This window comes from Oryx dammah, unplaced genomic scaffold (assembly GCF_014754425.2).
Source record: "Oryx dammah isolate SB20612 unplaced genomic scaffold, SCBI_Odam_1.1 HiC_scaffold_27, whole genome shotgun sequence".
Lineage (NCBI taxonomy): Eukaryota > Metazoa > Chordata > Mammalia > Artiodactyla > Bovidae > Oryx > Oryx dammah.
The window spans coordinates 105,257,514-105,270,988 of record NW_024070211.1 but is presented as its reverse complement, the minus strand read 5'-3'; the positions used below and the strand labels follow the sequence as shown (position 1 = coordinate 105,270,988).

Sequence of the window (13,475 nt, the reverse complement as noted above, 5' to 3'; positions counted from 1 at the left end):
CGCATTATAAAGATATGTCCAATATTATATAATTAAAGGGCAGAATGAGATAATAGAAAAGGTGAAGACTATGGGATAGGACACATAAATACATGGAGAGAGAGAGAGAGATATATATATATGTATATATACACACACATGTATATATGTGTGTTTAGTCTTAAATCCTATGTGATCTGGGGCCAGATATTTAGCCTCTTTGAGCCTCAGTTATTTCCTCGGTAAATTGAAGGTAGTGGTTCTTCCAGGATGGCTGTAAAGGGTAGGAATAATGTATATAAAACTATTGGATTACAGCATGTACCCAATAAATGTGAGCTATGAGAATGTATTTTAATATAACATGTGCTCAGTACTTGACATTTTACAAAGTTCTTTCATGTGTATTATCGCACTTGCTCTTTGATCTTCACAAAACATCTTAGATGATGATGTTGTTGTTATTATCACCGTTAATATTAAGACCAAACAGGTAACATACATCTTCAAAATCAAAACACAAGCTCATTTCACACTATCATGACATTTGTAAATATATCTGAAGATCAACCTACATCATACAATTACTTTGTCCCTGAATATTTGATGACATTTTTGTTATAATAATTGTAGATGTCCCCTCATTCTATTTTCTATGAATTGTGCTTGCTTAAAGGAATGCTGTTGATTTTAGTATATGTGTTTCATATTCAATAGTTTTATTGAGCTTTTTATTAACTCTTAAAAATATGATTAATTCTCTTGGTTTTCTCGGTAGTCACATTACCAAAATAAATTCTACAATATGTAATGACATATTAATAAAATCAGCTACTTAACTGAAAAATAAAAAACTAAAATTAGTTATCTGTCATCATATCACGATATATTAAAAGCTTCCTATGGGAAACATAAACTCAATATTATTTAGCTAGTAACAGTCAGTTTCATTTAGCCTGTCTATTGTATTACCTTATGAAATTCTCGTCAGTCCTTCAAACCTCACAATACCTTGCCTGATAGGAAGGTGTGATGCTACAGTACAGTGGAAAAAGAGAAAGAATACACCTTTTTTATTTTGTGGGCTTTAAATATTATTCCTAAGGATAAGAGAATAAAGGGATGGGTAAAAAGAGGTATAAACAGCACTCACTTGCACATCTGGGAGAGTTTTGCTGCTTTTAATCTCTTAAATCATGGCTGGCCATGCCCTTTCTCAGTGAGCCCAGACCTTCCACTCCCAAATACATCCTCCCCACTTTTTTTCTCCTCCGAGGGTATCATTTCAGCTTTGACGAGGATACATTTTTTTGTGCCTAGACACGTCTTTCCCCATCTACTGCCAGAGTAGGGCATTTCCTTTGAAAAGTAATAATATAAAAAGTCATTTTTCATTGACTCTGTTGGTTAACACAATCAAATAATCCACCATACAAAGGAATCCACAGATGCCTCAAAAATCTTTCATTTTTCCTTAATCATGTCTTGCTTTTAGTTCAATTGTAAAAACAAAACAAAATTAGTAATAACAGTTAAAAAAATCACCACAATGGTACAATTATTTTCACTGTAGAACCAAACCATCCGCTTCAGTTACGGCTTCTGTACTCACGGGGAAAATGATTAGAAGTGGACGGATTGACACTGTCCCCGCTGTCAGCGCTTTCACTGCTGGAAACTTCATCATCTGATTCCCGCACAGAGGAGCAGGGCGAGGAGCCGTCAACTTCTTCAAACTTCCTCTTTAAAATTCCACTCATCGCTGCAGGGCTGTCACATGTACCTGTAACAGGAACGGGAGCAGCGGAGCATTGAAATATTTGACCGCTGGATGTGCAGCCAAGGTCTCTGGAGTCATTTTTATACATGAGCTGAGTTTTCCCTTGAAAGGATCACTAAGCAGTTTTTTAAAAAATATTTTCAGAAATGAGCTTAGATTGAATATGAGCATCTGACCATTTGCTTACCAAAATATAACAGTTTTTTAGACATATTGCATTTTAATGCACTACCTCTATTCCTTTCTGTTGGCAAGTTGAGAAAATCCACTTCACTATGTAAAATTCTGCAACAAAGATAAACGTTAATGTTCCCCCAAGTCCTAAACGATTACTGGAAGGAACACGGATAAGTATGCAAAAACTTCATACTCGACTTTTAAAATACAAGAAACCCAATTAGCTGAGCACAACGAAGCATATGCAATCAGGTCTATATTTTAGGTGGTTTCCGCTTAACTATTACAATAAAGTGAAACGCTTCCGCATGATACCTGGTTGCTGAAGCTGTCGCCACAGTTTCAGAAACCTCCTAAGGATATTTACAAGGGATATCGCACTAATTGGGTGGGAAGAGTGAAGAGTGGGAAGTGGAGGTAGTTTCTCCTAAATTCTTTCTCTAGGATGAATGATGTGTCTCCTCTCCTTGAGCTGCCCTCTCTCCATCTTCATCATTTACCTTGACATATGCACAAGGGCATAAACTTTCTGCCAATGTGAACATATTTCAGGAATAACATCTATATATTAGCTCAGATATAGGTGGATGGTCTAACATTGCTAAATTAAATTAACTAAGCTGAAGGTATTACTAAGTTGATTCCATTCATTCTGTCTTCCATCTTATTTATGTCAGCTGATTTTTAACTCCCATTTAAGTTCTTTGTTACATTATCTAGGTACTGGCTTCAGAAATTGCTGTAATTACCTCCTTCTCTATGCAAATCACAAAGCGCACAGGCTGACCAGATCCCTGGAGCTGGGCCAGATTTTCAAATTCTGTTTGGATTAGCAGCATCAGAACCACCTAAGGGGGAAATCCTAGAAATGCAAACTCTAACAAATGCAAACTCTAAAGCCTCATTCCCGATCTACTGAATCAGAAACTCTCTCGGAGGTTAGGGCCTAGGACACTGCTCTCTGAAGCTGTCCAGGTGATTCTGACACATACTCAAATTGAGGGCCATTTGCCTAATTTCTAGTCTGTTCTCCAGTAGCTCCTTTCTTGGAATTTTCCTTCCTCGAATGTGGCCACACACCAGCCCCAGAGAGTTATATAACTCAGCACTCAATTCCTAATCAAAATCTTCTGTGTCCATCACTGGTGTGACTTCTAGTAAAGTTAAGGACAGTATTAGATGTCTCTTAAGTATCATTAATTTCAGTTTACTCTACTCATCTATCCGTGTGTTTAGTAACCAGTAGGCATATGCTTGACTCCTTCGGTTGAGTAAGGGGGTACAAAAAGGAGTAGAATGTGTTACCTGCTCCCAAGAAGCAAGCATTCACTATGCTGGGCTGCATGGAATTGAGAATACCTCCAAATTCATGTTCTATTGCCTTGTTTTACTAATTTATGTCTTTTCATGACTTATATTAACAATAGATAACTGATAGCAATAAGAAGATACTGCACTGTCCACTCTTTTGAGAATAAAATCTCTACTCTGACTCTTCTTTTACCATTATTCAGATTGCCTTATTATTTTCTCTGTCTTAAAGAGTATGAAATGCATATAATGTTCATGCATATCTGAGCAGGGTGGAGGGGGAAAAAGATATTTTAAGTAAAGTTCCTGAAATAAAAGTAGGACAGGATATAAATTTGAAAATTGTTCACTTCAAACAAGATGCAAAGTAATTCATGAGGGAGAGACACCAAGACACAAAGTAATACAAGATGGAAACCCATGTTTAAAAAGTACATTTTTAAATAAGACATTGCAATGGTGACAGTTAAAAACCACGTCCTTAAGTGCCATTTAACCATCTGATCTCCTCCAACTTCCTTAAGAAAGGCAGATTTCTTGAGAATCAAGGACACCTAATTGGCCCAAAGGAAACTACATTCCAGCATGGCAAAATGTGGTACTTGGCACTCTCCTCTTCCTTTCTCACTTCCTCAAGCATGAGAGGGGAAATTTTTGGAGGGATGCTAAGAGAATTCAAAAATCTCTTTTCCCATTGTTGTTACATTTGTACTGGCAAGACCTGAAGCAGTGGAGTTGAAGGCTGACTGCACATCTTTGGGACTGAAAGAGCCTAAGCTCTTCCCAGGGCAAAGGGAAAAAGGAACTGACTGCTTAAGGCAGGATTAGTATCTATGCTGAAAATTAAACATTCAAATAATTACAGGTGGGTATAACTTTAACTTTGGGCTTCCCTGGTGGCTCAGATGATAAAGAATCTGCCTGCAATGCAGGAGACCCATTGAAAGCAAACAGTAGTGGATGGGAGAGAAGAATTAGGAGGCGGTTGTCTTAGTCCAAGTGAGAAATGGTGATATCCTTGATTAATATGTGTTTCAGGGTTCGATCCCTGAGTCAGGAAGATCCCCTGGAGAAGGGCATGGCAACCCACTCCAGTATTCTTGCCTGGCGAACTCCCTGGACAGAGGAGTCTAGTGGACTACAGTCCATGGGGTCACAAAGGTTGGACACGACTGAGCGACTTACACTTTATAACTTTATAACTTCATTCATACCAGTGAAACTGGTTAAGTGCTAAACTGCTTGTGCAGCAACCAAGCATAACACCTGTCTAGTTTCACAGCCTTTAAAAAATATTATGTGAGTGTAACAAGATGTTATCACAAATTATGAGGGCCAAATGACCTATTGCTTAGCAGCAGATAAACCGTGATCAAGACCTAATAGTGGAATGGTAAAAGGAGCACGTGGTTTTCTCCTACATCATCTGTACTGTCTCACTAGGAAGAAAAGAATGCAAGAACTTAAAGAGAAGGCCTGTTAATAAAGGAGTTGTATATACTTGGTTCGCTTGTACCCTGTATTATTTCTCTCAGAATTTGAGGCCAACCATATGTAGGTAGCTAGGAACAGATGCAGGTGAACAGAATCAAAGCTTGTCCTGTGGCTGCACAGCTCCTTAACTTGTCATATATTTTTTTTCCTAAAGAGGAGACATAATTAAACTTGGTAGGTACGAAGCTAATGAAAAAGTGGTCAACATTTCCAATTGGTAAACAGCATCAAAGCTCGAAGAACAGAAGATAAACCTGACAGGCATTAATTTACTCTAAATATGATAAGCTGAAAATTTGCCTCGTTAACAGCCACTTAAATACAGCTACCATTTTCCAATTCAAGAAACACATGTTAATCAACAGTATCACCATTTCTCACTTGGACTAGGACAACCACCTCCTAATTATTCTCTCTCATCTACTACTGGTTAGCCTTCAATGGGTTTTCCAGGTTGGAGGCAGAAAGATAAATTTAAAATGCAAATGTGATCATGTCCATAGCTTAAAACTCTTAAGTGGTGTTGGATTGCCTTAGCATGAAGTTCAAAATCCTCAAAATGGCTTATAAAGTCTTTAACAACATACTCTGGTTAACTTCACCTTTTTGGACCATTTGGCCTTCTTGCCAGTATTTCAGCTCTAATAATAACTCACTTTCTCCAACCTGTCTTTTCTCTCTGGACTCTAAGCCCTTTGATGCATGCATGATTTCTTGCAATCTTCTTTTTAGCTTATTTTCCCATAGCACTTACCACCTTCTAAATCTATATTATTTGTTTATGTACTTTTTAGGTTTATTAATTATTTGTTATCCCCTGCTGGAAGATACAAAAGTGGGAATATTTGTTTTCTTTACAGATGTTCCAAGCATCTAAGCAACAATGCTTTATATCTAATAGGGGCTCAATAAATATTTGTATGATGAATGAATGAAATTCTTCCATTTCCATAGTTAATTATGTTGTCAGTGTCTATTTTCTCTGATAGACTAAAAGCTCCATAAAGCAGAATCATGTTCATCTCATTCACCATTCTATCTCTCCTAACAAAATATCTGGCATATTTGATTAGATGAGAATCAAAATGAGATGAAATTGACCTCAAAGCATCATATAATTTCTTTTGCTTGCAAGCAACCCAAAAGTCAATTCTAGCTAACTTAAGCACAAAGACATCTGTTGGAAAAATACTGAACTAGTTGATGCAATCTAAAATACAGCTGAAATGCAAAATTGAGGAACAGCAGGAACAAGGACCACTTCTAGATTACGGCTGTAGAAATTCCTTGAGGTGTTTTTTTTTTTTTTTTTTTTTTTTAAGAGCACCACTGTTACCGGGTTTAAGTCTAGCAACTTCTGAGTCTCACAGTTTAAGCTTAATGTTCCAAGGCATGAGCAACCTTTAGCCCATTTTGGGTCAGGTGTCAGTCCTGTGACCATTTACTACAGGGCCACTGGGCAAGGACCCACCCAATTAGGTATCACTACGAAGAACCTCACTCAGAGGCTTCAATAAGCTCACCGCATTTCAAAGCCAATAGTCTCTCCTTGTCTAGCACTGATTTATCTAATTTTTTTGTTTATTAATATAGTCCATGAGTTCATCACTTGGCCAGCCTCTTGGTTTGTGATTCCTTTTTGTCTACACTCAAGTGCCATTTCTATTGCCAAATTCAACTTTAAAATTCTAATAAACATCTTATAATCTTGGATATCTGTTATTCTTAATTAACATATACTATTTATTTCATATTTGTACTAGATGTGAGAAGCCTCTGGACATTTAAAGAAAAAGTAGTGAAAAAGTAGAAATGTTTCCATCTCTATTCAAAAAGATACTGATAAATTACACTAGATTTTCTATAAGTATGATTATTTTATTTAATGTATTTCTGGAGAAAAATGTCAGAAACCAGAAAGCTGGAAGGTGAAAATAAGTAAGACATTGGATAAAAATGTATACTTTAATGTCTCGGGAAGAAGGACTGAAGCTAAATTTTGGGTATTTGTTGGAATCTTGTTCATGTTCCTCTCTTTCAACAGACTAAAAATTTCATAGCTTTTCTAGGTAACTCACTGAGTTCTTACTATCCCATTTATATTCATCTTATGTTTAATCCTTTTTTCTTATGACAGTCTGTCCCTATTTTTAATGTTTTGCTATGTATTATAAGGAAATGGCCACAGAAAATATGGCTAAGAGCATTGTCAATCTCTTAGTTCTGTACAGTAAGTTGTTTGATTTGGAGAAGATTCATTTTAGAGTTGCAAGATTTAGCAAATTAAAATAAAGGATACCCAGTTACATTTGAATTTTAGATTAAAAAAAATAACATTTGAGATATAAATTTACCTATTATTTGTTGCTCATCTGAAATTTAAATTTAACTGGGCATCCTGCTTTTCTTTTTACATCCCTAACTGGTGCTCTTGGCTCTTGGTGAAAAAGCAGAATGACTATGAAATCAAGAAAACATCTACATAAAAGATGCCACCTACCGACTGGAACTGGGGCGTCCCTGATAGCTCAGTTGGCAAAGAATCCGCCTGCAATGCAGCAGACCTTGATTTGATTACTGGGTCAGGAAAATCTGCTGGAAAAGGGACAGGCTATCCACACTCCAATACTGTTGGGTTTCCCTTATATCTCAGCTGGTAAAGAATCTGCCTACAATGTAGGAGACCTGGGTTTGATCCCTGCGTTAGGATGATCCCCTAAAGAAGGGAACAGCTACCAACTCTGGTATTCTGACCTGGAGAATTCCATGAACTGTATGGGGTTGCAAAGAGTTGGACACAACTGAGGAACTTTCACTTCATTTCACTTCACTTCACGATCTGGAACCACTGCATATGAATATTCCTGTTCTTTACCAATCAGACAAAACCCAGTAGATGAAACATGTAAGGTAATTAGGGTGAATCATGAGTTCATCAAACAACTGAAAAAAAGGTGAGGGGGGTGGTGGGAGATAGTTAATAAGTTAAGGGCAAGCCTGCCCTATCACTGATGCTGGAAAAAAATGCATTTAAAAGGAAGTAATTCTGGCATGGCAAGAATTTCTTTATATTGAAATGGGGAGATATTTTCAGTGAGATGCTGTTTCTTCCCTAGCCTGATGGTTCATTTGACCTGCAGGTCCTTAATTCCATGGAGGCTACTTAGACCAGGAGCTATACATGGTCCTCTCTCAGTAACAAAGAGGTGTGTCTAGAGCCCCTCTGCTCAGTTTTACCTGGGTGTATCCTTTGCATTGGTTGCTTGCTAGTTTTGTAGTTAATCAAAATGAGAGTAATCTTTAACTGCAAAGGTCATTAACAAAGACCCTTCTGCCTTGGTGATGTGGCATATATCAAAGGAGCGTGTTAGCTTGCAATGTAACCTGACTTGAAGGATATTTATTCCTGGTTTATCAAAGAAGAAAATAATTTACTTTACATCCTCATCAAATTCTTCCAGCAAGCACAAAAAGCTAAGAAACCATAATAAAGTTCTCTCCCAACAACTCTGATAAGCTAAGGCTGTTCACTTCAGTCAGCAATGGGCCCAGAGCCCAGGAACCACCAGCGTTAGGATTCAGTTGCACAGAAAAAAGCAGATCATTCTCCTTTACTGTTATGCAGAATGGAAAGCAATTTTGATGTTTCCTCTGGTTGCTTCACCAAATTCAAATGATGAGATGAGAAGCACCGCAAACAGGTTGATGAAAATACTGGTGTATGGCTCTTCTGTGATAGCAGGTGGGAAAAGCTTAGCTGGCAAAACCAAGATTATTCACAACGTCACACTTCATCAACTAGATTGTCTTCAGGGCCAGAGAGAGGATGAAGAGGACAGTTGCTCAACTGATGGTGTGCAGGTTTTATTCCAGTACTTAAGAAAAGAGGGCTTGGCTGAAAATATCATACTGTAGTATTTTCTGGTGGGATGTCATTAGTTATCAAGATGTGTTCCTAACTGCATGCGTGCTTAGTCACTCAGTCATGTCTGTTTGCAACCCCATGGACTATAGCCCACCAAGCTCTTCTGTTCACGGGATTCTCCAGGCAAGAATCCTGGAGTGGGCTGCCATGCCCTCCTCTAGGGTATCTTTCCAACCCAGGGATCAAATCTGGGTCTCCAACATTGCAGGTGGATTCGTTACCACTGAGCCACCAGAAAGCCCATCAGGATACAATTTTAAATGAGTTAGTTTAAATCAAAATCTTTTGCATCCTGTTTTTTACACCATGAATTAGAGTAATCTTTGTTCTGCCCTAACATTCACACTGCTACTGCCCTTACACTGTTACATGAAGCAAACACTGACTATTGGCTGAAGTTGCTACTAAATAAGATAATTATTATCTTAAGAAGTTGGCATCAGACTTCAATGCCTAGACCACACCATGCCAAACGGTCTCAGAATGCTTATGCATTGCTTTTTTAAAAAGGGGGGATATCTTCTTCCACAATACTAGGCCATTTCTGCCTTAACCCATTTGGCAAGAAATTAACATAGCTGCTGCCAAGAAGATAGGGACTTGGCAATGAATTCACAAGGTAAAATCCTGCAAGGTGTTTCCATGGGGCACCACCAATGTGAAAAATGATACTGGTGGTTTGCCAATTCAAGAAGTACAAGTTAGCCAAATACATTTCTCTTGTCCAGGTGTCTGCTTAAGCCAAAAATGCTGGGAGTGCTCTTGTCTAATGAATATTTTTGTTGGAGAAACAATTGGAGGGTTCCCCAATTATGTATGAATTCCTTATGCCAGAGTTAGCTGTGACCTTGAGTTAAAGGTCTGAGTTACTTTATGTTTTTTGAATTTCGACAATTTTGTAGCTTGATGATTTGCAGTTTGAGAATTTAATTAAAGAAATGAATGCTTGCCCCTGAAACAAGTGCACACGTGCATACGCCATTTATCTATGGATTTCCTGGTTAAAAACTTCTGCTCTAGTGACTTAATGCCATTTCCTCAGCTTTGGTGGACATCCAGAACTTGAAAGAATAATTAATTGTGAACACATTAGTTTAAAGTATCCTAGAAGTCTGAGCATCTGTTACCTCCTGTTCCCTTTACACCAGGGTCATCCCTCTCCTAAGGCAAGGTTCTTTCTCCCCTAGCTTCTTCTGCCATAGGTGCCAAAGAGTGAACTGCATCTCCTGTGGACATTCCTTACTGATTTCAAGGGTTCCTTTCTAAACAGTGTGTGTCTTTCCTAAGATGTAGTTTAGACTGCCTCATTCCTTTTATAATAATGCCAGTCACCATTTGGTGAATATCTATTATGGGCCACTTTGCACCTATCCTCTGTAATCTTTTCCCAAAACCTGCAGGGTAGTTTTAGCAAAGGAAACTGTGATTTCAGAGATCTAGGTCATTGGTCCAGGAGACCTGAGCCAGACTTTCTCTGAAAAATATTCCCTGACCAGCATCACACTGGGCCTAGTGACCTCTCTACATTCATAGCACAGCACCTGGTTGATGCACTGAGCAGTATTTACTACACTGCATCAGAATTACTAGTTCACCTGACTGTCACATACTTAACTGAAAGGTTCTTCCTGAACTGAATATGTATTCCAGTGCCTGTTCAGTAAATGAATGGTCATCAATTTGGAACCTAATCCTGGATCAGCTACTAACAAGTGGCCTAATTTTAGGTAAGAGGATTATCTCCTCTGGGTCTCAGTTTCCACTTCCATCAAAATAAGGGGCAGGGAATACCTAGTAAGAACAGGCTCTGATGCAGTACAGTCCCCACAACCAAGGAGTAAATGATAAAAGCCTGGCCTCCATCAAAGGTGGGTGCCTCTACCTGTCAGTACTGTCCTGCCTCACTGTGTGCAAACTGCAGTGTCTAAACTGATGCATGCCCTGCTGACAAAGGAATGGAAGGCCACTCCACTTACTAATGCTGAAGGGGTTCTACAGAACCCCAAGAAGCTTTCCATACTGCCTGTCATTGGGATTAGTGTCCATATAAGATAGCCAGAACTTGATTTTCAATGCTTTGTAACCCTAAAAACGTTGTACATTAGTTGTTATTTGGCAACATGGTATAATAGAATACATGTGGACAGAAAGCCAAAGTTGTTCCCTAAAGTTAACTTTCAGGATGCATTTTCAGTTAGCAAGAGCAGAGAGACCCAACCAGGAACATGATAAGGCTTTTAAAACTGTTGAAAACTGATCAAGTGCCTGTTTTAAGCCTATTTTTCCTACCCCAACAACAAAAGTACCAATGAAAAATTTATTTTATATGCTTCTATTAAGACTTAGTCTAATTTCTTGGATGACTGGCAAGGCTTCCCAAATTAGGAAAAAAAAAGGACCACACAAATGTGAAAGAATTTAAAATTATTACTGCAGCACTGGAAGTTAACATTTTTTTCTCCTGAGCACTTAAGAAGTTTCTCTTCAGTCATTTAGAAATTTTCTGACTAAATAATAGAGTAGTCAGCATAGATCAAAAGATATTTGAGAGATATGACATCCTTTTCCTTCAGAAGAATCACGGGAATAGACTGAAGTGAAAGATCTTTTAAAAACACTTCCTTGTAAAGTACCCTAAAGTGGACATCATAATAAATATGGTCAAACTTCAGGACCATAGCCATCTAAGCACTGGGATCCTGCCAAAAATACTGTGCAAAAAAAATTAAGAAGATTTGAAAAATTAGAATAAGTAGAAAAAGTACTTAACATGTTCTTTAAAATGATCATTACCTTAGGCAAGATATAGATTTTTTTACTATCGAAGGCAGATAGTAAATAGTTATTCAACCTGCAGCTGACATTGCATGAAGCAGCAATTAGTAAAAATAATTTAGAGAGTAAGATTAAATACCTGAATTTTCAAGTCTCAGAGAAGATTCTCCTGGCATAAATTAAAATCATTCACAATAGAAATAAATCACACCAAACTCATACAATCTTTTAAAACTTGGAAACCCACTATTGAGAAAAGTTCCATCATTCAAACAAGTTTCACAAAAGCAGAATCATGATATCCCCCAGCCTCCACCAGCAATTTATCCAACACTTGCTACTCATGTATAGTCATCACAGAACACTTTTATGTATGTTACTGTTAAAATAATTTTTAAGTAAAAAAGATGTAGATCTATTTCTTAGATTTCTTTTGAAAAACCTTGTGGCTAAACCAATTGATGCAGTATTTCTAGACAGCATTCTGATACAGAGGAAGTTTAAAACAGCAGTGAGTCCATGAATATTTTTTTCATGATTTAAACAAATTAGCGCTTTTAAGTCATGAGGCAGAACTGGAATCCTGCTCTACAACAGCACTGGATCAGCAAACGTTTCTTGGGCACCGAACACGAACCATGCTCCCTCTATAACTGAAAGGTCCATATGTTAGGGGAAGCACACTGACTGAAACCGCCCACCCTGGCCAGGCACCATAGTAACCATTTGCATGAGTTGTTTTATGACAGGAGGTCCTGGTAAGGAACACGGAATTAATAAGCCTCCACCAACCGGAGGAGTTCAGGAAAGGTCAAAAGGAGACACCACATGTCCGACCTCCTCCCATAATCCTTCTCTCTGGCATCCATTTTGGCTGAGCAAGGCGTGTGCCACAAGGAAGGACTCTGAATCAGAATGATTGGCTAAAGACAACCCGGCAAGGAATCCCATCAGCATAAAACCCGAGACTGCGAGACATGTGGCAGAGCTGTTCTCCTGGGTTTCCGTACCCTACTGCTCTCTGCCTGGGCGCCCTTTCCCAAAAAAATCTCTTGCTTTGTCAGCACACGTGTCTCTTTGGACAATTCATTTCCGAATGTTAGACAAGAGTCCAGTTTCAGCCCTGAAGAGGTCCCCCTTCCTGCAACACATAGTCTATGGATAAACCAGGAACTTTGGGTGGCAAATGAACAACTAATGCCTTAATTTTACAAAGTCAACATGGAAAAGAAAAAAATAGTAGAGCAAAGCCTTAAAAATGAAAAATTTTAAGTCAACAAAGGATATAAAACAAGAGAATTTTTAAAAAGCATATATTACTACATTTGTGAGGATTTTGTGGATATTATACTTCTAGTTGGTAGGACTATGAAACCCCATATACTTTGAATTTGATGACTATGGTGGCTGCCACCTCTACTTGTCCCATCTGAATATAAGGTAACAACTGCCCAGTACTTCCTAGGTATGACCTCTAAGAAACTCCTAGTGGGTTTCTATCTTTGGAAAACATGTCTTTTTCTCATCCATTAAAATCTTATCAAGAGTGTTGTAACTATAGACTTAAGCTGAACTTGTCATATGAGGACCAGGGAACCAACTCCTGTAGGTTGAAAAATATTACTAATTTATTACTATCAGTTCAGTTCAGTTGCTCAGTCGTGTCTGACTCTTTGAGACCTCAAGAATCGCAGCATGCCAGGCCTCCCTGTCCATCACCCAAATTCATGTCCATCGAGTCAGTGATGCCATCCAGCCATCTCATCCTCTGTCGTCCCCTTCTCCTCCTGCCCCCAATCCCTCCCAGCATCAGGGTCTTTTCCAATGAGACAACTCTTCTCATGAAGTGGCCAAAGTACTGGAGTTTCAGCTTCAGCATCAGTCCTTCCAATGAATACCCAGCACTGATCTCCTTTAGGATGGACTGGTTGGATCTCCTTGCAGTCTGAGGGACTCTCAAGAGTCTTCTCCAACACCACAGTTCAAAAGCATCAATTCTCCAGTGCTCAGCTTTCTTCACAGTCCAACTCTCAC

At 38.5% G+C, this 13,475-nt stretch overlaps 1 protein-coding gene across 1 annotated transcript in view; it reads right to left on the bottom strand.

Annotated features, from left to right (window-relative positions):
* CSRNP3 (cysteine and serine rich nuclear protein 3) overlaps positions 1-13,475 on the bottom strand; it is a 105,254-nt gene that overhangs the window by 86,666 nt on the left and 5,113 nt on the right. The window contains exon 2 of the mRNA XM_040229261.1: positions 1,592-1,762. Coding sequence (XP_040085195.1) covers positions 1,592-1,739 — 148 coding nt within the window. The 5' untranslated portion in view covers positions 1,740-1,762. The remainder of the gene's footprint in view (positions 1-1,591; positions 1,763-13,475) is intronic.